This window comes from Haliotis rufescens, unplaced genomic scaffold, assembly GCF_023055435.1.
Source record: "Haliotis rufescens isolate VD_foot unplaced genomic scaffold, xgHalRufe1.0.p SCAF_3, whole genome shotgun sequence".
Lineage (NCBI taxonomy): Eukaryota > Metazoa > Mollusca > Gastropoda > Lepetellida > Haliotidae > Haliotis > Haliotis rufescens.
In genome coordinates, this window is record NW_025964001.1 from 1,382,818 (window position 1) to 1,410,756 (window position 27,939).

General features: G+C 40.4%; 1 protein-coding gene across 1 annotated transcript; it reads left to right on the plus strand.

Annotated features, from left to right (window-relative positions):
• LOC124148471 lies at nt 1–26,101 on the plus strand. Its single transcript, XM_048403539.1, has 21 exons — nt 1–296; nt 816–1,024; nt 9,674–10,021; nt 10,640–10,697; nt 10,890–11,145; nt 11,855–11,985; nt 12,678–12,751; nt 14,141–14,275; nt 14,694–14,870; nt 15,045–15,238; nt 15,762–15,884; nt 16,926–17,093; nt 17,365–17,509; nt 17,972–18,183; nt 18,367–18,430; nt 21,072–21,832; nt 22,015–22,111; nt 23,611–23,795; nt 24,203–24,400; nt 24,922–25,112; nt 25,412–26,101. The coding sequence occupies exons 1-21, from the start codon at nt 123–125 to the stop codon at nt 25,685–25,687; spliced, it is 4,176 nt and encodes a 1,391-aa protein (XP_048259496.1). The 5' UTR covers nt 1–122; the 3' UTR covers nt 25,688–26,101.
• Nucleotides 26,102–27,939: the final 1,838 nt, after the last annotated feature.

Sequence of the window (27,939 nt, forward strand, 5' to 3'; positions counted from 1 at the left end):
ATTAAGTTTGGCTGGGTTGTATTTCACTCCTGCAAGGAATGAATTGGTGGTCGAACGGATATATTCTTATCGAGCGTATAAATCGCGCCATGCTTTTGAGCTGAACAAACCGCACGCTTGTCATGTTGAATCTGGTTCTCTTTTTCGTTCTGGTGGGACTTCACAGTCTCTCTGCTGACAATTCCTTCCACCACAACGTGGACTTCACAACTGACGACAACGGGGAACGTTTTAAACTACATAGTTCTGGTGTCCTCAGTGATGTTATAGATCTTGATGCCGTTGACGGACTAAAGGTGAGTGGGTGAGATAGGCTGCAAGTAGGTTTGTGTGTACATGTATATTTACGGCGACTGAGGTTCGATGTTATTTTAGGTATTTTCTGATTTTGCACATGCAGGTACGGATGGCCCTGACATAACTAAGGCGACGTAGTTAGAGTTTTGTCCCTTGGTCTTGCCAGGATCCGATTGTACATATAGATAAAACACCATTTAAAGCATTATTTTAAAACAAAAATGCACTCGTATGTACAATCACATTAAAAGCAGATCTTAGTTCTCGCTACCGCTGAACAAACGACCTTTCATCCAACTAAACAGAGCGTCGCTAACAAGATCAGGAAAGTGAGGTATCACGGTGTTCATACAATCTCGAAAAGGTTAACATGAAGTGTTCCAAATGACAGTTACGAGCTGTACGACTGATTTCGTCAAAATCATCGCCTATCTCTCGCTTCAATGGAGAATCGAGAGCATTGTCAAAATATTTTTGAAAGCATTTCCTGTGATCACAAGTGTACATTTATTTTCCAGAGACTCGTGTGTGTGGATGACAGGATCCTTCTGGTAACCACTCAAAACGATGTTGGCAGGGACTGGAGAGTTGGTCAGCTTATTCTTGGGAGCACAGCATGGAGATGCAACGCTTCACAGGGATCTGGCGGGGATGGGATATATGCTAAGATCTCCAGCATCTACTTCCCAACTGAAAATCGTATTTCAATACATATTGTCCAAGCTGGGTGAGTGTGCACTTATTGTAATTGATCAGTATTGTCAATGGCGAAGGAGGTGAGGTGAAATGGGGTTTAACGTCGCGTCCTCATATAGCGACGTGCATGTACGTGTGTGTGTTTGTGTGGCTGCTTGTACTAGTCCGGACTGATGCCGATTTATAGTGCTAGCCCACTGAGATAACATGCCGTAGTTTAACATGAATACCCCACTCAGACACAGTATACTGACTCCGAACCGACCAGTCCTTGTTTAAGCCCCTTAATGCCGAGCGCCAGACAGGGTAACAACAAGTACCATCTTTTAACGTCTTTTGGTATGACGCGGCCGGGGATCGAACCCCGGACCTTCCCCTCTCCGGGCGGACGCTCTACCACTAGACCACGGAGGCGGTCCCATGGCGAAGGATGTTCAGAAACTTTTATGACTTGTAAGTTCAGTGTCTATGAATCCATAAAGATGTTCTCTGTCATAGGGGGCCACGGGTAGCCCAGTCGTCTAAGGCGCCGCGATTCGCTCTGCAGAGTTGCGTCCCTGGGCGCGCTAGAAACCTACGATTGTGGGTTCGAATCCCGGTTCACCCCGATTATGTTTCTAGGTTTGTCAGGACCATACCCGTGTTCGTGGGTTTCGTGGAAAACGTGTATCTCGCGGTTTCGTGGTAAACGTCTGAGACCTGCATCACTTCGGGCTTTCCTCCTCTATTAAGCTGACACGCCGTGATATAACTTGTATACTGTTAAAAGCGGCGTTGAACCCAACTCTCTCACTCACTCTGTCATAGAGAGACAGATATGTGATTATGATTCAGTGATTTAAGTATTTTTATATCTGTTTCCGAATTATGGAAAAATGTTATGGACTTGCTCGCGATCTCGATCTTTGGAAACCAGCTAAATGGCTAAAAGACAGATCACCAGCAGGCGAAATTTGGCAAAAATCACGAGATCTGGTATTCTCGTGTTATAGTTCAAAGGCGTTTTTCCTAAAAAATGCGACATTTAGACAAGACATAAAACCTCGCAATCTTTCAATATCGACGTCTTCTTCCTACATGGTACCCAGCAGGATTTGAATGATCCCTTCAGCTGCTGACGATTGTTGACAAATTTAGCCAGATATTGAACAAACACATATTCTTCGATTAAAAACGTGGCACTAATTAATACAATTACTTTGAATGGCGTGGTTTTACACTCCCCACAGTGGTGGTAGCAAAAGTCAGTGATACATATTCACCAAGCGGCGACAGAGGTGAAGCTTCCGAGGTAGGCAAAGGCTGGGAATCCAGGGTGATCTTAACATGAAAGCTGTTTCCGAAGCGATGAAAAAGAGATCAAATGTGTGAGAGATACGTTTACTCGCTCCTGTCCAAATATGTACAGCCTAGCAAGCTACTGGAAGTTTCTATACCGTGTCCTTACCAGTCAAGCAGCACCAGAACATCACAGGACTTTCCGTATGTTTCTATGACATACTATCACCGTCCGCGGTATACCGAAACGGAAGTTTACACACCCAAACACCTAGTATCTAAATATAGTAACTTCGTGACGACTATCACTGTCCAAACTCAATGCAGTGAGCGTCTACCGAATCTCAGCCAACACAGTTACAATCATTGTAAAACAAGAAAATACACTGCCATACAATAGTCAAGTGAACCGTTTCCTGAATGTAAACAAACACAACAGTTTGTATTTAATCAATCATCGCACATGGTCCTTCAACTTACTACTTCAGGTTACGCAATACTTTACGCTATCAGTTGCAGTTCGGAACAATGTATATTTCCCCTTGTTTGAACATGATTCGAAATTAATTTGAGTAACCGGGATCATATTCCAACAATCCTTACACATATTCTGTTTGCTTGCACCGTTTCGACTCATGGCAGCCTTCAATAGGTGAAAGAGCTCGCAGATTCGAGTGGTGACGGTTATATCCAAATATTAATGAAAACGCGAGATCACGATAGTCGCGATCTCGCGACTATTTTTTCCAATGGACTGTACATATATATATATATTTTAATTAAGACGAGAATGCGCAAAATCACTTAAGTGAATGCTCATGGAGCTCAGTATTATCACCCGGATGCGTAGATCAGTGCGCACTCATTTTTAATTATCACCGACCTGTGGAGTATACGAACCAATCTGCTTTTAAGCCGCAAAAGGTCAACATTTACATTACAGTCTCATCCTTTAGCGTACCTATTCACTGACAGCATATTTCGAACAAAACAACTTGCCAGGGAGCCTCTGTAAGAGGTGACTAACGGGATCAGGTGGTCAGGCTCACTGACTTTGTTGATGCATGGCATCGTATCCCAATTGCGTAGATTGATGCTCATGGCGTCAATCAATGGATTGTCTGAAGTTACCGGATGGTTCTGGTCCTGTCGTAGGCTTCGCTCCTTCTCATCCAAAACGTGTTCTGGAAGTCTGGAGAAACATGCGGCCATAACAGTACAGCAAGGCTATACACCTGTATCGTATGCCATTATGTTGCTCTAACGTTACTTTACGTCCCTGTATTTGTCCAAAGGGTAGAACATGATCTCGAATGATGTCGTTCTGGTGGCGTACGTCATTCAAATTGCAATCAACAATGATGAGCTGTGTTTTCCTATGAGTTGGCATGCCACCCAATACCCATACACTTCCACCAGAAACTGACGAAGCACAAAAGTATCACAAGCGTCGCTAAAACGTTCTCCTGGACACCTGCAGACGCTTGCACGACCAGCAAAGCTGTCCAGATGACACCTGGATTCATCTGTGAACAGTACACCGTCGAAGTATTGTTTTCTGAACCTCGGATGTTGTCTACACCAAGCTTGGCGTGCCTGACGTTGACGTGAAAGCAAAATTGGTCGTATCAATTGACGTGGCGCCTGATTTTGTGCTACATCAGCCGATAGCGTACGGTTCTGCCAATGTGGCAGTTTGGTATCGATTCCGTAGATTCCGTAGATGTTTGTCTTATTGTTGTAACGTTACACGTGAACGATCGGAACTGGTAATTCATCAGCGTTGCCCTGTTTTAGATAATGTCTCCAAAGAGATGACACTGTGTTTTGATGAACATTAAAATGTCTGGCAATGTTTTGCGCCTAACCTGTTTCCAACAGACACCCCTGCGCGTAGTCGCTTTTTTTAGAAAGTATAAACGGTTGCACTAAATTGTTTTTATGAGCCCTTGTTACCTAAACAACTATTGCGTGCTGTTCATATTGAAAAAGAACGCGGGTATCATTATTTGACATGTCCCGATCAAGCGTTTTTCTGCCAGTTGTGTATACAAAAAGTCATAAATGTACTCTTAAAAAAAGAAACGCAATACGGATATATTTAGCCATAAAAGCAACATTAGCGTACCAAGAGGTGCAAAATGAAGAGGTTTAATGTGTTATAGTGTCAGTGACACATTTCCCGGATCAAAACGATCACACCAAGGACGTACAAACCATTGGTCGGGAAACACGTACGATTCGGACAAAAACAAAAAGGCCATGGAGCTGCACGCACTGCAAGTGCAACAGCACTATGAACGGCATTAATGTGCAGGGTTAATGATTGCCTGACATCTGGGTCAATCGAACAGTGACAGTTCAACAGCATGCCAAGATTAACAGAAGTGCAAAGAAACAACGTCATAGGCCGCTTACAGGCAAGGGAATCCCGATCAACTGTAGTCAGGGTTTTCAATGTAGCGCCCAGCAACATCTCAAGGCTATGGGATCGGTTCAACAGCATGGGTCAACAAGGTCGGGACGACCAAGGGTAACCACCCTAAATCGCTAGATCCGACCGCGCCAACTACGTGAAATGACGATCAAAGCCACCTCAACAGCATCCCAAATACCCGGATTGCGTAGAATCTGCGACCAGACCGTACGAAACCGTTTAAGAGCAGCAAGTCTACGAGCAAGACGTCATATTGAGTCGACATTGACAACAACAACTGCTTTGGTGTCGTCAACACAGGGTATGGCCTCAACTGCAACGGAGAGATGTCAGGTTGAGCGACGAATAATGATTTCTTCTCCGACGAGGGGATGGAAGAGCACGGGTCTACATACGTCGTCCCCTACCACACGTCCTCCCAACTGCAGCCAACGACAACGGTGTATTGCAGCATACAGCACGGATGTCAAACCTGATTTTCATCCGACGACCAATCATAACACTTATATCTCATATCCCCTACTTTTTGTAGAGTATTTATAAATATATATAAAGGGCTAAAGAAAGTAATTCGAGTTTGTTTTTTAAAGAAATAACTGAGATTATGTCTTTTCTAACCATCACACACTCCTGCAAAGTTCAGCGGTGAAGTAGTGGTGAACGATGAGCGAACGTATTGGTTTGTCTTTTATTTCGTGGAGATAATAGAAACTCCTTCAGGCCTCAGCAGAAGTTCAGTGACAGATAACACTTCTATGGGAGGAAATGACTCTACAGATAAAATGATAACATAATCATGACCACAAGCTGGTGCTCAGGTCGGAGATAGTAAGACGGATGACAGCAATTGAGGCGGTTACCAGTGATAACGGTTGACAGAAGCCACTCAATTCTGTAGAGCCATAGGATACTTGAAGTGGAGGGAAGGAAGTGTTGTGATTAAACCGCTTTCGTAAAATGTAGAAAAATACAACCGATGACAAAGATGCTTTGCCTTGGGAACTATATTTGCAAACAGGGGCTATTTAACAAAAGTAATGGATAATATTTTATATTCAGACCAGAGAATAACCAGTCTCGATTATCTGCCGAAGCAGATTCCATTGGGCGTAAAAGATAAAAAAGACGGTGAAAATATTGACATGAATGGATCACTGAAGATGACACCAGGTGTTCGCGAAAAGGGTAAGCATGTCAGGCCCTACCGGTAGCACCAGCTACTCACACAGTTTGCGAAAAGGAAATATACTCCAAGTAGGGAGATTTGTTTAGTGATTTCCAGCAAATGTGTTCAGGGCAAATGTGAAAGTATGTAACGATAATTTCCGACAATTAACTGCCCTGCTTACTTTTTCGAACGCCGAAAAAAAAGTAGCACGCAAATAAAGTTTTGAGACGATCTAAAAACGCCGACTTGAAATAATGGACTTAATCAAGGAATACAATGAGGGCGGATAATAGGGGAGTGTGTTCGGGTGATCTCCAAACCATCTTGCTGTTTGCAAAACGTTTCTGTCATTTTGATGGATAGTATCTAGCCTTAACATCATTTAATATTTGCGACATCTTCTGGAAGGTGTCCTTGAAAAGAGATTGAATTTTATCATTGTTTACAGAGAGAAAATTCAGATGACACTAAAGCAGGATATAATGTTGAACATAATCTCTGTTTATCACATTTGGTGTCAAAGCACAGTGACGGGGAATTTTACACATACACATCCTAACAAGCGGAACGCCTATGAAAGCGACACTCACAAGTTAATTTAAGTTTTTAGTTTCAATAGGATCAGTAAATGCGCTGTCGTGTGACAGAATTTCTTGCCCATCACTTGATCATGATTGTCTCTGTTGTCCCCATCCCGCTGTCGCCTGGCGGGGGTACTGCTGTGGCGTCAGACAACAAACATACACTTTCCTTTGTATGCAAATAGTGGCAGGTGCTACTTGTATGGCAGCATATGCTTATCCGTTTCGCGAACACCCTGTGTCATCACTGATTTTCAGTGATTCGTTCATATAAAATTTCTGGAGTACATGGAGCCACTTACTATTTGCCGTCCTTGTATAAATGTAAGGCCCCAAATCTTAATTCTGTGAGAACTTGTTTGGATTCTAACACGTGAGTTGGTGAGTGAGTGAGTGAGTGGGTGGGTGAGTAGGATTTTGTAGGATTACTATCATCATGAAAACCTAAAAACAATGTAAGGGATTCGAACCAACCATCATGAGCAAGACCCATTTAGCAGACTACTGGATTCTTTAATTCAAAGAAATTAATATATAAATGTTTAGTGAGATAAATGTTTAGTATGAACTTTCTGCAACAATTGGGAAACCCTGTAACTGTCTGAAGTAGGAAATATGATTTTGAAGCTATGAAAATATTGTTATCGACTGTCACAAGTAGCTGCTAAGTTGAATGTGTTTCAAGTGTAAGATAACAATTATAAATATAATAAAACCCGCAGGCAACGCAAACCTGAAGCTCTTCAACATGTGAGAAGAATCAGTCTAAAGTAGCGGATCAATATGAATAACCGTAACGTTTCTTGTCACCAGCAATAAGTGTGTCATGGTAGAGTATCACCATAGGACATTCCGTGTTCATCAATCATCCTTTTGGCATATTATATAACCTTGCAACTCACTGTTGCTATGTTTTGTATATGGCATTTCATTTCTTTTATTCACACAAATTTTAAACATAGTGTCGCGTTCTGCCAGATGACTGGAGCTGTAAACGGGCAGTGCATTAGGGAATATTCTAGTGTGAACACGCGAGTAAAATGGATGGTTGAGGCCACAATAAACTATGTTTTTTCTGTGTGAAAGGTTTCAAAATGTGAGGAGGAAGGCATTTTACATCATAAATTTGATGTTTCTTGAAGTACGTAATGCATTCACAAGTATGCGAGTCACATGCAGCATGAATGTTTGGCAGGACTACGTATGTGGTGGATTGCATCAAGTAAAGAAAGTAGTGAATATATATGGCGACATTTCTTTTCTGTACTAGGGAACACGAAGCTGCAATGAATTAATAAACTAATTTATTTATGCTGGCTTTGGATATATTGTATCTTAAAAAGTCTGAACTCATGTGAAGTCATCACAATATAATATACACAGTCTCTTACTGACTAGGCCAACTTGTTGATAATAATAATATTGAATAGTAATTCCACAAGCAGGTGAATAACACTTGTCAGTTTCTTTCATGCTGTTGTCTAGTGTCTGTGCGAACTTTAAGTAAGGGTCATTGTTGATTCTGAACTTCCAGAGCTAGAGTATTTTTAATCTATTTAGTTACCCGATATATACTAGCCACATTAAGAAACTGTGCACGGAGAAAATATAGATATAAGGGCACACCGTCCATATATGAAATATAGGTTTGAACACAGCAATTATTGGAGACATTCAAACGCCATGCACGTGCCATGCGATATGACGTCATTGACGGGGGCCTATGGACGTGCAATGTGTTACTGCACGTGCATCATGTGCAGCTGTACACAGCATGTGCAACTCAAAATTCGCTGTCACTTTGGAAAGCATGATCTGTGGTCATTCAAAAATTCAAAACTTCTCAGGCGCAGACACAAGCATATCACAAGCAAATCATGCCAAGATTGACAGCTGCACAGCGTCATGAAGCCATTGGAATGATCCGAGCGGGAATGAGGCAACAACAGGTGGCAACACATTTCCAATGCCATCGTAACACGATATCGGCATTGGTGAGGCGTTATCAGAACACAAATGACATTACCGACCATCCACGTTCAGGACGTCCCCGAGTATCGACAACAAGACAGGACAGATGGATTCGAGTGACACATCTCCGACACAGGTTCCAAACGGCAGTAACGACGTCCCAGACAATTCTTGGACTGCGCCGTATCTATCCCAACACTTTCAGGAATCGTTTACGTCAGTACGGGATTCGTCAACGACGTCCTGCCATACGTCCCATCCTGACACACCGTCATCGAGTCAACCGTCTAAGATGGTGTCGAAATCATGTTCGCCAACCTCAAATATGGTGGAGAAATGTTGTCTTTACAGATGAATCGAGGTTCAACATTTCCCACAGTGACGGGCGCGAACGTGTCTACCGGCGTTTGGGAGAACGTTATGCACGCAACTGGATTGTGGAGAGGAATCGTTTTGGAGGTGGCTCTGTGATGATTTGGGGTGGGATAACAGCACGGCACCGAAACACCTTTGGTGGTTGTTCAGGGCAATCTCACCGGTGTTGGCTACAGAGATCAGGTTCTGAGGCCTGTGGTCATTCCTTTCCTGCAACGTCATGGCCCGGGATTGACATTTCAACAGGACAACGCTCGTCCTCACACGGCTAGGGTCGCAATGGATTTCCTTCACCATAACAATGTCATGTTACTGCCATGGCCTGCAGTTTCTCCAGATCTCTCCCCAACAGAGCATGTGTGGGATGAAATGGAACGCCGTCTGCGTCGTCTTCCACATCCTCCAGATAACGTCCGTGACTTGGCACAGGATTTGAGGAGGATATGGCAGGCCATTCCCCAGGCCTTCCATGCCCATTTGGTGGACTCCATGCGTCGCCGATGCACTGCTGTTATTCACGCACAGGGTGTTCATACCCTTTATTGACTTTGTGACTTTGTCGTATGAACCCCTACTCCATTTTGATCTTCTGACGTCATCGTAACAGATGTTGTTCAGGTCCCGTTGACATTTTCTTATGGTCCGATCATTCAGCTGCTACAGCGTCTGCATCATTTTGTTCTTGCTGTGTTGTATTTCAATCTAGAATATATTTTCTCCGTGCACAGTTTCTTTATGTGGCTAGTATATTTCCTTTGTAACATTTTCGTGTCTTAAAGAGTGTATGTCATTAACAGTACACGTAATGTGAAAATGTCGCGAAAATATAACATAGTATGCTGACCAAATGGATGTTCTTTCATTTCAAAGGCCATATGACATGATAGAAGAAGCCAACATTCACTTCCGCTACAGCCCTGGACGACCTGATCTACCGCTTGAGACTAAACTACGTCATCGCCGTTACTTGTCGAACATCCTCACCAAAATACTCGGCAATCTCAACTGGCACGCAAATTTCTCAACCAGAATTCCATTCAATGAACATAATAATCAAACCAAAGCTGCTGACAAATACTTTGCAGTCCACAAAACCTTTGGATCGAGACAGGTAGATGTGTCCTTTTCCCCGTCGCAAGAGGACCTTCTTATGCTGAAGGATGACTTTACCCTGAGGTGCATAGATTGTCACGGAGGAACAGATATGTCATATGTGTTGTAAGTATATTGTAATAGTGCATTTCCGTGTGTTCATACCACAACAGCTAGCGTTATGTTTCGTATTTTTGTTTCCAGCGCCGCATTCAACAATATTTTAGGTACAAAATGGCGGCTTGTAAATAATCGAGAAGGCATCTGACAATCCAGTGACTGATATTGTGAACAAAGATCACTTGTGGTATGGTTTGATGGCACGCAATCAACCATGTTACCGAGCCTGACCACACGATCCTTGTGGTCGCCTCTGACGACCAAGATAGGTTGTTGGAGACCAATTCTGACCCGGAATCCCCACGTAAAGACAAATACATATATGCAAATCGACTGTTGTCTCCCTGACTATAATATTTGAATTAGTGGTTTCAGTATTTCAATAACGTCAGGCAGTCTTAAAGTAATTTGGAAGGAACATCCAAAGCTAAGCATGTTGTAGACGTTTTAATATGGGTGAAACCCGTGAACACAGGCGATCATAGTTGTTGGGAATTAGGTCTTCACACCCATGACCAATGATTTTGTGACTCAACGCGCGATTACTTTGCTTTGGCTGCGTGTTGTGGTGTATGGACTACCTTGAATTTGTGAGACCAAAGACTTCCTATTTAATAATTACAGTGAACTACTCATAAAGAAGGTCAACAACAAGCCGAAACTGCTGAAATACATATCACAGGTGAGAAGCATCAAAGTAATTTCATTATGAACACATGAAAATGCCAGCTATTTTCACCAAACCCTTCTATATAACTATCAATTAATTACTTAATGATAACTGCTGATTTATTGTGACTGAAATAAACTTAACGAGTTGATTCCCAACAGATGTTCGACACACATTCACATATGTTTAATTCTTGTCTTACAGCTTGAAGGTGTATCCCAACTACGGGCTGACATTGAAGTGGAATTTAGCCAGGAAATGGGTGTGAACTACACAACACCCCTTTGGGAGACTGGGCCGATACAGCTCATACGCATACCTGTGGCAGTGGTCAGGCGACTACCTCCTGTGGAACTATCTCTTGCTTACAATACACAAGCCCTGGCTAGCGTCTTTGGTTACTCCAGAGACTCTGCTAGAGGCAGGACAGGGTTCAGAGCAAGTGGCAGATATACAATATGTGTGTATATTTACAGTTTTTTTCGATTATATGTAGATGGACGTCTTCACCAAAACATGGAACAATTTGATAGTATAAGAATGTCAGTGTGATGAAAGGGTAATACATGTACATATGTGTCCTTTCTGGTGATATGTGGAGTCATTAATGTAATGCTAACAAGCTTCCTGTTTCTTGAATTTCGTATGGTCTTATATGTGTTACATGACATGTTGTAAACGACACTGACGATTCATAACACGTGTCTGTCATAAGTGGATGTCGTGTCACTATATCGATGACTTTGGGTAGTTTCTACATTCTACTTCAGTTCAGAAATGATACCCAATGTGTCTTTGGATGAATAACCCAAATGACATTGTTAGATTGCTCGTTTATTCCTCAAAAGGGTGTATAGACGTTGTTGTGAAAAACGCGATATTTTACTGATGTTCGTGATATTACTTTGCAATGAATTTATCAAAGCAAAACGTAAATATACATCTAATCACTATGCACATGGCGAGAGATTTATTTTCCTTCTATTATATTATTTGTGCCTTTATCTTATAAATGGCATATATTAGTCATATAGGTGCTTACAATGAACTTCAACGTCTCTGCGTTTATGGTAAAAGTATTATCAGTGTTATTAGGCATGACGTTTCAGATTAGACTTGATGTATAAACTTTCGGTTTATTTATTATAGTATATGTTACCCCTTTCCAGCTCAACAGTTTGAAGCATCATCATCACTACACGGAGACATCACATCTCACGCCTGGACCTCAGATGGACAGGACATGGTGGAAATGAATGTTCCAGATACACTCAACGTTACAGTAGATATTTTCCAGAAGGTATTAGTTGAAAGCATTAGTTGAGTTGTTTTAGCTTATCATACCTCAGATGGTCAGAGTGACTATATATGTGTGTGTGTGTGAGTGTGTGTAAATATTTGTGTGTGTGTGTGTGTTAGCTTGTACATCTGCAAATATAAGGTTAACATGTTGTAATATCACTTAACAATTCAGGATCGCAATCGCATGTCCATTGATGTCTTAACAGAGCATGACAATCACAGAAACATGTTCAAATTTGTCGTTTTATTAATGTCCGCATTGTTGACTCAAGTTTCAAGATTCGAATCAGAGGGCTGATAGAATTGTTTGACTGCATGATTCCACATAATCATAATATTTCCGGTGTTTGATTGCTTGGTCTGGAAGGTCATTGTCAAAAATACCTTCAATAACGTGTAGTTTCGCACCCTAAATGTCAAGATCAACCTTCATTAATCTAGTGATATCAAATAACAGATATTATCTTTGACGGCTCAGTGTTTCAAGGTGGCACGGCCGGCGCCACAATTCACTATGCTGAGGTTTGCCGTTAGCCCTGTTTAGGTTTATATATTCAATATACAAAAAGTGAAGAATTTTAATAACAAATGTATCCTAGCCAAATGTCTAAGAATATATACATATTTTGAAGAACAGTAACAATGACCGCAAATAGTCTTTTGTCTAAACAGCATGCTGTAACTTTTCAGATTTTCTTCAACGCATCTGTTTCCTGGAAAGTAAAGGACATAACGATCAACCTGTACCCACCAATGGAAATAATGTAGATACACATTGCTTGTTTACATGTGTCTGTTTGTTCATTGTATATAACTTGACATAACACATAATGTAATTTCATTGGTTTAACATGTAAATGAGACAAATAGTGATGAAATAATCAAGCAATTTGGTTTGGCAGATTGTAAACATGAGCGTGGACTAAACTGACGTCTAAAAGAAAGTACGCCAAAACGTTTTTTTGTTTAATTACATGTACTCACATAGAAATGAAATCGTGGTAAAATATGTGAAACAAATACAACCAAGTGTATTCGATGAAATATAGCTTAAATATAAATATAATGAAAAACGTGCATTTTGCGAAATCTTTGTCGACGACGACAGACAGTTCAGACACCTAGGAGTGGGAGACCTCGCGTGACCGCGCCCACTGAAGACCATTACATCCGTGGACTTCATCTCCGACACCGCTTTATCCCCGCGACAGCAACATCGTGTCAGTCGACACACAGAGTCGCGGCAATTGAGGGAACATGGCATCCGAACACATCGACCCAGCTGTGGAATGACGTGACGCCACAACACCGATATAACCGGTTGATATGTCCATGGAGGGTTCGGCGTTGGCAGGTTCGAGACTGGGGTCGAGTCCTTTTCTCCGATGAGAGCAGGTTTTGCCTGTTTTGAGATGACTGTAGACAGACGTCAAGGTGAACACAGAGCGCCGAAACGTGTCCAGGAAGTTCAGCCATTAAGAGGCGGTGGTGTCATGGCCTGTGGAGACGAGGCAACAGAGGTATCTGGATGAAGTTTTGCGACCCGTTGTGATGCCTCTTATCCAACAACAGCCACGCGTTAATAGTATTCCAGCATGATAACCCTAGACCCCATACTACAAGGCTGACACGGGACTTCCTCAACAGCATGAACACGCAAGTCAGAAGGCGACCGCTGCCACCAATCAACCGTTTGAACCTTGAGCGATGTTTCATCGAGACATAGCAACGCCTATCCCGTTCATAAGGCGTTTGATGCCATCGGTGCGGTGATGCGGTGCGGTTGTGGCCCGCATTGATGCACGAGGTATTACTCAACATTAAAACGGTGATTTATGACTTTACAGTGACTTACAAGTCTTTTGTTACACACTGTGAATGATCTTATTTTGACCCCCTATATCTTTGTGTCATTGTTACTGCTTTTATGGAGTGAAATTTTGTTCATATGATGCTTATTCGCCACTCTCATTCAATACATATGTTCTACGTTCAACATGACTTCGCGATGCTTCAAACGTCTCTGAAAGCCTTGGTGCACTTTCTTTAGGACATCAGTTTAGATACCAGGTTACCAATAATTGTAAAATGTGACAAAGTCGCCTGATGATATAAATACATACAGCTCAAATATAGACTTTGTATTGACACAGAGTAAAACCAAGTATGAAAATGGAATCTGTCATTAATGGACTAGAAGTATGCACAGAAGCGACACTTGCAGTAGATGGATTATTTTCTGTTGAAAAGTCAGTTCTCTCTGTTGAAGCATTTGGATTAAACATATGGTAAGTACGAGACAACGCTGATATACGAAAGTTATATGAAAACGTTAAATCTGCGTAGTTTTAGAGAAATAAGAAAGGTTGTTGGATTAACACTGGGGATCACCCCATGGCATAAAAACCGTTTGTTTTAAAAACACCCATGGAGAACAAGGGCAGGAAATTCAAAACCCGACAAATATGATAAGGGCGGTTACAATATGTGACCTAATTGATTGTGTCATCATATATCATTTATGCTCGACCACTGATTTGTCGTGCCCTGTCGATTATGAACAGGCCGTCGTCATGAAGCTATAGAAGTTTACTGACTGGAGCACGCAACGACAGTTGCCGTTTGTCATAACTCTTGACATTATATTTTGTTATATCATCAACTTGCATTACTAATAAGTCAAAGTAACAATATTTGTTATTTCAGGGATGTTATGTTAAATCCGCAAATATCGAAAAGAGAGACTCTCACAGAGTCCAGTTTGTCCATTACCTGTCTGGCCCATTGTGATGGCCCCGCAGAGCTCGGCCCTCCTCTCACACAGGACCAGGTTTGTGGCGCAATGAGCGACAGGGTGTCGAGGACCAGCAGTCAGTTCAATGGGTAAGTTGACATGTTTGAATTATTTTATTATTCAATGTATTCGAGAGCAACTTGGAGAGGACCAGGTTCCAAGGTTTTTGGGTGTGAACTTTACACCTTTTCTTGATGAAATCTGGATCATGACATATCCAACTTTGAAGAACCCTCTTTTGTGAGTTTCTGTTTCTTTTGTAGGTTCGAGGTTCTGGAAGGAACGGACATTGTGTTTGCCGCTGAGGAAAGTGAACTTTGTGAATTGACCCCATTGTCATGTTCACTATGCAACAGCACCGATTCAACAACCATTTGCGCCAGTCGATATGTGACAGCTCGTCTCGCACGTGCAATCACTAAACTAAGTCAAATGGTCAAAATAGAGTGGTCAAATGGTATGTACGTGTCTTTCCCCATAACAATTTATTGAGGCACATTTCTTGCCAGGGTTTAAGGGGTAATTTCATGAAATGAAAGTAATGTGCAAACACATTAAATATGTGTGATATATGATACATTTGCAAAATGTTTGGTAATATTGATTATATCAGAACTGTTTTCCTAATTCGCCTTTGATTTTTGTTTGTTTGTTGTCTAACGTCGCGCTCAGCAATATTCCAGCTATTTGACAACGGTCTGTAAATATTGGAGTCTGGACCAGACATTCCAGTGCTTGACATCATGAGCATCGCCCCACGATGACATACTTCAACCAAGTCGGCGAGTCTGACCACCCGATCCCGTTAGTCTATTATTCGCCTTTGAAATACACTGGAAATCCGACTGTTTCAGTAGAAAACGTAAGATTGAAAATTTGTAATGACTTGAGAAAAACTATACGCCAATGACTATGTTGGGTTAGAACAAGGGTCACTATGATGCCATGCCTGTGATAAAACTAGAATTTATGTCCCATAGCTACGCTCATAGTACTAGCTGCCTGGGATGAACCAAGCCCAGCCTTTCCTGATGGACACCATGGAAACAGTTCACTACACTATGAAGGCAGAGCTGCTGTAGTGACGGTGACAGGAATGCCAGGTATACGTTCATACAAACACATTATTACGGACAATACTATGTTGTCATTTCAGCAAAAAACCTCACCATTATATTTTTGTGTGTGTTCTCTCAGGTCAAGTATTTCAACGGAAAAAACAATAACAATGTCATGATATGCAAATGTAATCAATAAATATTAAATAGAAATTAGTTATTATCCAACGACTATGAAAGGCTCTTATCACGTTTGCAACTTATACGTTTACAACTTTGGTGGAACCAACAAACACGGATTAGGCGACTACCATAGATACATAATTATGGCTCGTCTTTATTCAAAATACGGCCATTTATTAAATTGGAGTGACCTACACTTAGTGAGATAAGGTGCCGTCGTCTTATGATAGTGATGTCCATTTGAGCTATACGATGCAATAACCAACTGCATTATAACTGTTATTTCACTGCACATCTTCCAGTCTACATCGATGACGTCAATGCTTTCAGAATAAGATAATGAAGATCAGAAAGAAATTGCATAATAAATAAAATCATCATTTGTCTTGTACAGTAACTTATCCCATCGGGAGACCTGAATAGTCTCAGACAATTAAAACCTTTTTGGCTATAACAATGGTGATTAAGTTTAACTTAATACATAGTCAAGAAACGTGATCACAAATATTTCCAAACCTAGCATTGCAGATATAGATATAACTGTTTTTGTATTCAAAAATAGTGGTGATTTTAACACTCACAAATACATTATGCATCGAATGTTTAATCATATTTGCATTGTACAAATCTGTATTCAAAGGATGAACATGTCAACAGTAATGTTAAACACATCTCATATATAAGTTAGAATTTCAAATTCAAATCATACGTGCAACGATGTCTTTGGCATGTGTTTCATAACAGACATTGTATGAAAATGATACCGTATATATGTTTTGCTTTAACATTATGTTTGTATATATTTTTGTTTACGCATAGTAATACAATGTCATTTGTTTAATGTACCTGACTGAACACGAAACAAATCTAAAGTCTGATTAACATTGCTGTATCCTCTTTTAGCCGCCAATACGACCATTGATAGACTTGGCTCTCTGTGTGTCTGTTCCGGATTTGACTATGTCAGCATTAACAGAGACCTCGCTGTTGCCCATGTTGCGATGAAGAGGGATGGTGTGACAAACACTAACACTGAAAAAGCAATGTTTGAAGATCTTATTGCTGACGATGGTAAAGATTGATTTGTGTCACTGATTTTCTGTGATCCATTTATATTATTCCCATCACACCTTTACCTTTATGCCCTATACAAGCTGTTTCGTTTGCTTTTGAACACTGATTTTGATCCAGTATATTCAATTGTATTCCATTACATATATCTCCTATACGGTATAAACAGTGTTGTTACAAAGTAGTGGTATCTCATGTAAAATATAATGAGGAGTTCGTTCGAGGTGAAACGCAAATTGGCAATTGACTTTGTTTTTTGTGTGTTTCGCAGTTAATGACAGTCGATTTCAAAACTGTGTGAGAGAGGCCCCCACCTTGAATGTAGGCGATACCGTTCCTTCTGGAGAAGGTGTAGATGAAGTGTGTGGTCCACCTCAAGGTGTTCTGAGCAGGGTGAACTATGAAGACATGGAAAGGTATGAAAATACGACATGCCACACTGCAAAGCTGCTGACTACAGCAGTCTGTTCCATGCTATTCCATGCTTAAATGTTTACCGTATTCGACGTAATAAGCGCCTAGGGCGCTCTCAAAATTAGAAATAGGGGGCACTTATTAGAATGTTATTTTGAGTTGAAAGATAAATTTCGTTGTTTATGTTGACAGCCTAAAATATTTATGTACGACAGATATATTTTTTCCAGAATTAAAGGCCCATAATTAAGGGTGCATATAACACACAAGTGCGTATTATACGCGAATAAATAAGTCTTGTGTACATTGATCAATCGGAAGGGGTGATAATTGGGATTGTTCACTAGCCAATATCTTAGCAAATGTCGCCGTGGGCGCTTATTAGAGCGGGACGCTTATTACGTCGAATACGGTACTCGGGTAAATTGTTTATTCTTTACTTTAATTAAGATACTCTGTTCCAGGCTGTATCACTACGACAGGAGTGATGTTGTGTTCAGGCCTGAGGGGAACTCCACCAATGTGTGTGGATTCTCTACACGAAGATGTAGAACACCTTGTCTTCCCTCCAGAAACCAAACAGAGCCTTGGTCATATTGCAGTAATCGGCTTATGACACCCAGGATGGCACTAAAGCTAAAACAACTCGCTAAACTTGCGCAGACAGAAGCCATAGGTACGGTTATATAACAAATGTTGGTTTTACATATTTTACTTTGTTAGCCTGACTCACACAAAACTAAACGTCATAGAAGAACACTTAATGTCATATTGATAACAGAAAATGGAGGTGTATAAGATAAATGAACTAATACTATGGAAATAGCTGCTGCATTTTTTGTTTTTAATTGTTTTGCAGGCGTGAACGTTGAAAGAGCATTTACTGAACAACCAGACGTGCCACTGCATTACAGGGAAGGAAGGTACATGACCTGTGTTTCTGCAACCGCTGAACTCTATAATCATTAAAGGGGCACTGATCTAACGCAATTCCCCGGGACTGGTTGTTGCCTTTGTTATTGTTTTTTCCCAGTGAGTACCCGGATGTATAGCAGAAATCTGGACTAGTTCGCGACCCCTGCTGCGCCATTCGTAAGCGCATTAGTCACTTTTATGGGTAGTAATAAGGGCGTATGGTCACATTGATCAACAAATTGAAATACAGTTTTCGAGATAATAAGGAAATGTAGGTATCTTTGTGAGTAGTATCGGTAATGGTGATGAAGTTTTGATAAGTCACTTGCTTGGTAATTTTGCGATTTTCGTTTACACTATTTTCACTTGCATCACAAAGTAAATATTTCACCTGAGCATTGCTCTTTTTTAAAGTGTGTATATTTTTTTTACTGTCAAATGTGTAACAAATTTATTAAACGTCTAAATATTCAGTTATTTTACAAAGTGACTGAAAAACATTTCCATCTGTATTATTATGATAACGAATTCCAAACATTTTGATTTTTAAAGTCATCACCAAAAGACTGAAAATGTTACGTTGAAAAGTACATTTCTATGTTGTTTGGCTTCTAATCCTACATAATAATCTGTTGTGATGTCTGTAGGCCCTTTTGATCGTCTTAATCAATCTGGACAGATTTTTTAGTCAAAATGACTGAAATATTTACACATTTTATAAATTGCCTGAGAGAATCACATTTTACAAATTGACGGTAATATATACACGCTTACAAAGGAAAAGGACCTGTGAAAACAACGTCTATCGCGCATTGAAGAATTTCCCAACCAAGACGTAGAGAAACAAGAACGAATCGGTTCTAATGAAGGAAAACAAAATGCAAATATCATAATTACAACCTACCAAATTTATGTGTATAAATTTTAGGCAGCTTCCTTGTTCGAGGAATGTATCCGTAAATATCCACACAAAGGAACAATAACCCACTCGTCTGCAGCTGTACAAAGAAACTTATTCGATGTCACGTGTCTCTGTAACAATCAAATATTTTAAAATATATATATCGTTTTGGGATATAATAACCCGTGTTCGTTTCTCAACTGATCACTTAGATTGTTTCAGGTGTTTCACATAGGTGTCAAGTCTCAATGGTCAGCTGAGAAAGCCCACGTGACAACTATTTTCATAACGTCCACGGTTCCTAAAAAAATCCATTGAGTGATAGATAACAATGATCAATCAATCAACGTATTATCAGTTAACCCTTTGACCAAAGTATGTTGTTTTTACATCGGCACTTCACGCCATGATATGAGTGTATTCCCTTTGTTTTAGTAAACTTAGACATGTAAACACTCACTCTTGACATATCCACTGTGCAAGATAACAGTGATTAATCAATCAACGTATTTTCTGTTAATACTTTGATGACTAGGAACGATCCGTTGATTTACAAAAAAAGTAAATCAACTGATCATTCATCTCTTGCTGGGCTGCCACGTGCATATTACATAACACACATTTCACCTCACTTCAAACCTGGATTTAGATTGAATAATTACCCAAGACACAATAAATGCCAAATGGAAACCTTTGTCAAGTAATCTAAGTGGTGCTACCACTAATTGTACCTGTAATAAATTCATTAACTGAGCATCAAGTAAATGACGACAAATACACAAGTGTAGGGTTATACGAGAAAACGTGGATGACAACAAGGGAGTAGTAATCGTATTATCGACGTAGGCCGAAATCCGAAAATGCTTTCACTGCATGGATACTTTTTTTAGTATTAAACTATAACCATCTGGGGTATTTCTAAATGACGACATCCGATGAGCTCCGCCGTTCTTTTTGTCTGTTTGTTAAGGCTGAAGAAATTAATTAACATGCGCCCTTAGTTAACCAATCAGTGTTTATGTAAAAACGCGTAAAACAAATATTGCCTCCAGCCTCCAAGTTTATTTAGCTGTCTTTGCAGACGGTAGCCCAGTCTCTGGTCACGCTCAGTTGCGTTGCGTATCATCCGGGTACTCACTGGGGAAAAAACAATAACAAAAGGCAACAACCAGTCCTGGGGATTGCGTTAGATCAGTGCCCCTTTAACATATAATTTGCAGGACCTAAGATTCACGTCTAAGATCCAATGTGTTAATTAGGAACCGTCATCATTCAACACCGCACCCTTGATAAAATCACTCTTTTCATTTCGTCATCTTATTCAACAGATAAGTCGACAATAGAGATAGTTAGCCATTTTATTTGAAAACTATACTAGGCTTGTATGATTGGTAGTTCACTGGGTTTGTTAATTAAGAAAACATTGGTTTCTCTCTACTTGCTAAATAGGAACATGCAAATCACACATTAGTTCAGATATCAATCATTTGAGATAACTATTTTCCGATTTAACCAGGCTGTAAAAAAAGTGTGGAAAAAAAGTGTTGAAAGGCATGTTGTAAGGATGTTCCAGGTTTTGCGAGGAGACTGACCATCAGCATATAGTACCAATGCTAGTTAGAGCAAACTTACCCAAACAATTAATAAGTGCTACGTTAATCAATTTCAATAATGTTTTCCACAAATGTTATATGAATGATTTTGTCATGAATATTGTCATAAACCAATGATATTTAATATATTTTCAGAGGAATGCAGCTCACAAGTTCGCCAATTTCAAGTTTAGATAGATTGGCAGTTTTGGCTGCATGCTCTGGTTTTGATTTCATGAATTTTTCAAGCCCCCAATTTATCGAGGTGTTTGTCAAGAGTCAGGAAGATTTCATTGGGATACGGGTAGAGTTTTCTCATGAGGACATTGCTAGGCTTGCTGTTGCCCCTCCTCCACATCAGCAAATAGAATACCTCTACCCAGAATCACTAGAAAATGAAGCTATAATTCCAAACCTGTTCACCGGTTTTGACAAAGAAACCCATCTATCTGAATTTTACACAATCGAAGATATGAGTTGTCCAAATAGACCTTATTTGCGGGTAGATTCGTCGCTGCTTATGTGTCTAGATCTTATTTCCGAGGAATATGACGATAAAGTAGAAATAATTAAGGGTTCCGGATACCGGACACAGTCCGTAAATATGATAAATTTTGATATTAGGCATGTGGAGGAAATGTATAGATTCCAAACAGGACAGGCCGTTGAGTTGAGGCCCCCCGGGTATCGGCATGATTCTGAACTAGTTCATTTGGCTAAAATGTTGTTCAGATCCTGTACGCCCTTTCTAAGACAGCAGATGAGGGGTTTAGGAGTAGGGTGTCACAAGGATCGACTGTATGTGGATATCAGACCACTTCAAGTTGGCAATGAAATGAACTACATCACACTTTGGAACGCTCGGAACACGACCTACTTCAGGCAGGTACTGGAATTACAAGAGGAGTTGCTTGACGGTGAGATACAGATATCACTACCCTATGCGTAACAGCACATATACATGAGTCGAAACGATGATTCTGTCATAACTCCACGTTACAATGTCATATCAAGTAAAGATCCGAACGTGAACCTGTGTTTTCGAACATAATGATAACATGTTTGCATAATTAACATTTTCAAACCATTGTTTTCTCAGGTGGTCCTGTTATTCATCCTTTTGACAAAGGGATCTGTGACATGCATCCTCTAGGAGGTGCGAAACAGTACCTTACCTTCCAGTTTCATCAAAAGGGGTATGTAATAAGGCTGCAGTGTGGTGATTCGTTTAGTGTGGCACTGAGTGAAGCTCTTTGACAGCAGCATATTAGAAATGTTGTTTTAGTGTTACAAAATCGCCTCTGGTTTCATCCTTCCAACAACAACCGGGAATAAAGCTGTTCTTTTTTTATTGCAAATGTACTCAACAACAAAAGTTTCTGTAAAGTAAAGTTTGGTTTTCAATACTGCAGTACATGTATGGAATCAAGTCACAAAATCGCAACTGCTACAGAAAAGCATGCATTCCAGACAAAAGTTGTCTTTTATGCAAGCCCCATGTATTTCACTTCCCAAGAATGGGTATAAAAAACATGTGCGTTATCGGGATTACATATGCATTGTTTAGCATCGTGCTGACAACAACCACTCAGATAAACAACAAAATTACGCAATTATTCAACATTACGAAATGCCACGCGTGTCCGAAAATGAGCGTTTGCGAGCCATTGGTATGCTTGAAGCAGGATCGAGTCAAAGTGATGTTCCAAGACAATTTAACGTCCACAGAAACACCATTTGGTGTTTATGGCAACGTTGGCAACAGACGAATGCAGTCAGAGACCATCCTCGGAGTGGCAGACCACGCGTAACCAATAATGGACAAGACAACTGGATTCGAACAACACACCTATGAAATCGATTCCAGCCAGCAACAGTGACTGCAATAAGCATCCCTGGCCTTCGACGAATATCTTCACAAACTGTTCGTCGTCACCTCAGATGTGCAGGGATTGTCGCCAGAAGACCCGCCAGACGTCCCATTTTGACAGGAAACCACCGCCAAGCAAGTCTATAGTGGTGCAGACACTGTCTACGCTGGACGGCCATGCAGTGGGGACAAGTTCTATTCACTGACGAGTCTCGTTTTCACCTCAGCCACAGCGATGGACGGATTCGAGTGTACCGACATCGAGGTGAACGTTACGTCAATCATTGTGTCATCACGCATTTTCTGAAGTCAGTATGGCAAATTAAAGCATTTGAACACTTACCGGAGTCTTTTATCTGTTGCACACCGAAATTGTTTCAGATTTGGTAAAAAGCATAACTTTGCATTAAATCTTATTCAATGTCACAGGAACGTTTGTTATTCAGTATATATATGTTAGTTGGGTCTTTGTGCACTATCTTAGTCATATCACAGCGTGTCAGCTCACAGTGAAGGAAATCCCAAACTAATGAAGGTCTTATACGTTTACAACGTTGATATAACCCTCGAGCACAGGTAAGAAGCTCACTGGTGGAAATATCAAAATCTTGGAAAATCTAGGACTCGAACTCACGAACGAAAGATTGTGACACATCTGAGACTGTGGCGCCTTAAACGACTTTGATTAATGAGTAGATATATTGAGATGAGATGCAATATTAATTCACTTGACAACATCTCTGGTATTTGCTTCAAACTGTATATTAAACAACCATATCTATATACCGCTGTGGAGTGGTAAACGCCCTTTGTATTTTACTTTAGATTATGTTCCACGACCGAGCAGCCAGTTTTCTGCAGTGAAACGTTACCATTCCGCAAGGAGGAAGTTAGAAAGTTGCAGGAGCGAATGACCTCAGCTGCTGGGTTCGGCCGTCTTCCTAGAGCAGACATCAATCCGGACATACAGAAATGTCTGGTTAATTTATGTGGGGGATGTCCGGCGACAGGTAGTACATTTTGTGCCAGATACCATGGTTTAATTACATATGAATGGTTACATATACACCATAGTTCAGTTACAAGGTTTGAGAGAATGTTCTCAGATTTTAATATGGTGGCTGGTGTCTACTGATAATTGATTTCACTGTTACCAGAATTCACTGCAGAACGCTATTGTGAACTGATGTCTAAGACATGTCCACGTGTTTTCGTTGTTAGCTGATATATATTACACCTTAGTATCGAATGTGTTTCTTGTCATCCTGCAATTCATCTACTGGTTCAATTTTTGTGGTGGCTTGACATTTTAATGTTTCAACTAACTGTATATTATATGTAGGCTGGCAGTACGAAATGGGTAGTTGGTCCTGATAAAAGAAGCTGTTTGTGTATTTGCCTCATGTTTCCATTGAAGGTCACATGTGGGATGAGAAAGTGAAGGCTTGTTCAGTGGTTGTGGACAAGTTCATAAACCGAGCTACCCGAGCATTCCCTGATTTGACAGACCGGGCAACGTTCTTTGACACCGAGAACGCAGAGTCAAGCGTCCATTCCCTCGCCTGCCATGATGGCAACATCTGTGTTGAAAACATTCAGCTGTACTCTTTGTTAAGTAAGATATGTTTTTACCCAAAGGCGGGTATATCTTTCATAATTAAAGCGACCAAACCCTGTCCATGGTAATAATATTCTCGATTGTACGATTCCGACTATTTCATGACAATGTGATTCTGAATCACTATCAAGTAGTGATGATACAAGGTGGTCGGGATCAGATCAGTGTATCCTGCCTCAACGGTGGCACCGGTCACAAATACATGTAAAGTTCATTGTTATCCTGAAAAAAAACACGGAAACATGTCTTCCACATGTGTATTGTGAAACGTTTTGAAAACCTCAATAAGGAATTGAAGTTGTAGTTATCGCTCTTGTGATACAGTCTTGTGGATAACAAATAATATCATCATACATGATCGTACATTGTTTAGTGGTTTCATTTGAAAACCTAGTCGAGATTTATGAAAACCAGATTTGATTTACATGGGATAGTGTAAACAAATTTTTTCTACAGCAACAAAATTGCAGCACAGACTTATATGCCTCTAGCTAACTTGTGATAACGCCTCGTTACAGTGCCGTTGATGACGTCACGTTATCGACCAGAGCCTTCAGGTAGCATTGAGATGTTGATGTTCAGTTCCGAAAAGAATCCGATGCCACTGATGGAACTTGTGGAGCAGGAGATGGCCTACAGGGCCGCAGGCAGGGTTCAGATCTTCATAGATCACCAGGAAGATGTGAAGAGCTTGAAAGGAATTCTGAAGGTAATCACTGCTATGCAGTATTATGAATAATATATATGATTTATCAAATGTAGTTGCATATAGATTATTATGAGATGATTTTTTTATTGTTTAATATTACGCAATCTCGGATCTTTGTGCATAGGTTGCCATGCTGTATTATGCGCCATAAGGCAGTGATCGGAGTAGTGTCCCGTAGTTGTGTTCAAGGATATGGCAGTCAGTGGCTTCGAACAATACTCTCTATGACCTTGAATATTGATGTTTCATACATACGACACAATCAATGTGACGATTGCTTACGGGTATTTCTTCCAAAGGTTCTCATGGTCTATAACAAGAACGTAACTGAAGTCGAGTTCCATGTCTATGATGACCTCGACGTTGATTTGATAAGAGCTGACGTGCAGCGCAACCTGGACGTGTGGGCAGGACACACCTGTTCCGATCACAGCAGATTCGCCATATCCCCCTTCACATTTCACCAACTGAGCCGTTCTAGGAGGAAGAGAAGTCTTGCAAGAAGTCAACACAGAAATGAGGCTCGACAGAAAATATTTGACTGGGAGATGGAGTGGATGATGAAACTTCTGTAGTTAATGAAAGCTTCTGCGTTTTAATGATAATTGTGTACGGTGTATGTTTAATGAAAGGGCACAATTACGTTTTACCTGTGTGTGTGCATTATATCACTAAAATGTTTCCTATGCTTTGGAATTGCTCGGATTGACCTTTACTATTACTGTTTGGATTGGAAACAAGATCGTGTACAAAGAAGAGTGAAGTGCAGAGAATTCAATGAAAATTTGATTTTTAAGTTAATTTTGAGAGGTATAGCCAACCAAGTTTCATTTTTATTCAATCATAGGTCAAACATAGTCGACCTGTTATCAATCCTAACTTCAGTTAGATTTTATCACATCATATCGGTTTATCACAATGTACTTGCTTCAAAGAGAATATTTGCTACTGTAGAATGAGTTTGAAAAATAAATGCGTTTCCAGCTAAATACTAGTAATTTGTGCTCTTGCTGCTTTTGCAAGAAAAGAGAGAAGTGACATGGGGTGACATTGGTTGAAACAAATAAATCAGTTGATACTGGATTCGGGATTCAAAATGAACAACAAAAATATATTGCTGAATATTTAAAGGGGCTTAAAACCCCACTAGTACACTTATTCCATCTATAGGATGCTTTTGAAGTCAACAACTTGATTCAAGTTCACGATTGTAAACTTGTACCCCTCTCATACAATAGATCACATAGGGGCAATGGGGTAGCCTTGAAGTTGAAACGTTTGCTCACCACAAGGAAGGCCCGGGGTTCAAATGCCCATATGATTACAATGTGCGAAGCCCATTTCTGGTGTTACTTCGACGTGATATGACTGGAACATTGCTAAGGGGTTATAAAACTCAATTCAACATGTTTAAATCACTATTTTCGAGAGAATTTATAAATGTCCATACATCATTTACATTTAAACAGTACATTCATAGATGTTTTACCTGACTGTTTAGTATCCAATTGGCCTGATACATTGAATAAGCAATGAACTAAATTTTATAAGCATTTATATACACAAGATAAATGCACGTAATAACAGGGTTAAGGATATAGCAGTTAACGAGTTACATACAGTTACGGAGTGCGTACAAGAGACAAGATGAATGAATGGAAGCTGTTTTGTTGTGCAATCTGCAACATTCTAGCTATATCATAGTCGCTTATTAAAACCACACTGCGTAACCGAAACCCTTTTATTGTTCGCCCCAATGGCATATTGAATCTATAAATCAAAATGACACATTGTTAATACCTGTTCGATTGACTGGCTTAATTAGGAAATAAACGTACTGTGTTCGCAATGTAGAGCTTGGTTACCTGTATATTTAACATTACACACGGTGAATAGCTTTTGAATCAAAGATGGGGAGCTTGATTTGAAACCTCTGATTGACCAATCAAAATCGAGTATTTTCAATGGGGCTGATACATTTGTTAAAGGTTTCACTCATTTCGTAATTGTGCACATCCCATGGACTAAAAATGCCTTTATCATACCTTGTCCTTTGCTTATCCCAACTCCGTTCAATATTTTAAATCTTCTTCCAATAGGCATGTAGAAGTGAATATGAGATCTTCGTCTCATTGTGGAGTTTATAATTCCGTTAGCATTGATAGGAATGTGAGTAAAGTAAGCAGAAAATATCAAACACCGGCATTATAGATCTTGGGTTTTCATTCGTGTACAACAGCAACACGGATGAGATCTTTCATGTTCGCAAGGTTGGAATAATGCAATAGTATCCTGATCGGTATATCACATTAGATTATTGCGCGCCGGTACATATCAACAAATCAACCAGTTCATCGAGCCTGACAAACTGATCCAATTCAGTCACCTCTCGCAGGGTACATTGTACAGACAAGACTTTCTCTATGTCGGGATGCTCTCCGTAAACCTGTGTTAGAAAGGACATTTGCCCCTGAGACATCACACCGGATTCGAAAAGGTTTCGGTAGGCCCGACAACCACAGTCACTGCCTTGCAATGAGTCTACATTAGCGTGTGAAATACGCGCCTGTGTTCCAATGCCTAGACGCTGCACAGTTGCACTCGTAGCGTCGCATCGCCGGAATAGAGGCCAAGTTTTAGCAACCCTTAAGGGAACATATAATCACTACCATTCACTTCATGCAATCCCATATGTTCTCCATGAGTATATTAAATACACCTGTCTCTGTGGCTCGGTAATGCTATGGGAGCCGTTCTCTGACATTTGAATTTGCATAACAACATACTCTTCACACATGAAACAAAAGATTGAATTTTGTCCACCATA

What these genes read in the sequence shown, in the direction of transcription:
- LOC124148471 (XM_048403539.1), top strand. Translation starts at nt 123, where the DNA reads ATGTTGAATCTGGTTCTCTTTTTCGTTCTGGTGGGACTTCACAGTCTC. An exon ending in CAAAATAGAGTGGTCAAATG is followed by an intron (nt 15,239 to 15,761) that starts GTATGTACGTGT and finishes TATGTCCCATAG; the next exon opens with CTACGCTCATAGTACTAGCT. An exon ending in TCAGCTGTACTCTTTGTTAA is followed by an intron (nt 24,401 to 24,921) that starts GTAAGATATGTT and finishes GCCTCGTTACAG; the next exon opens with TGCCGTTGATGACGTCACGT.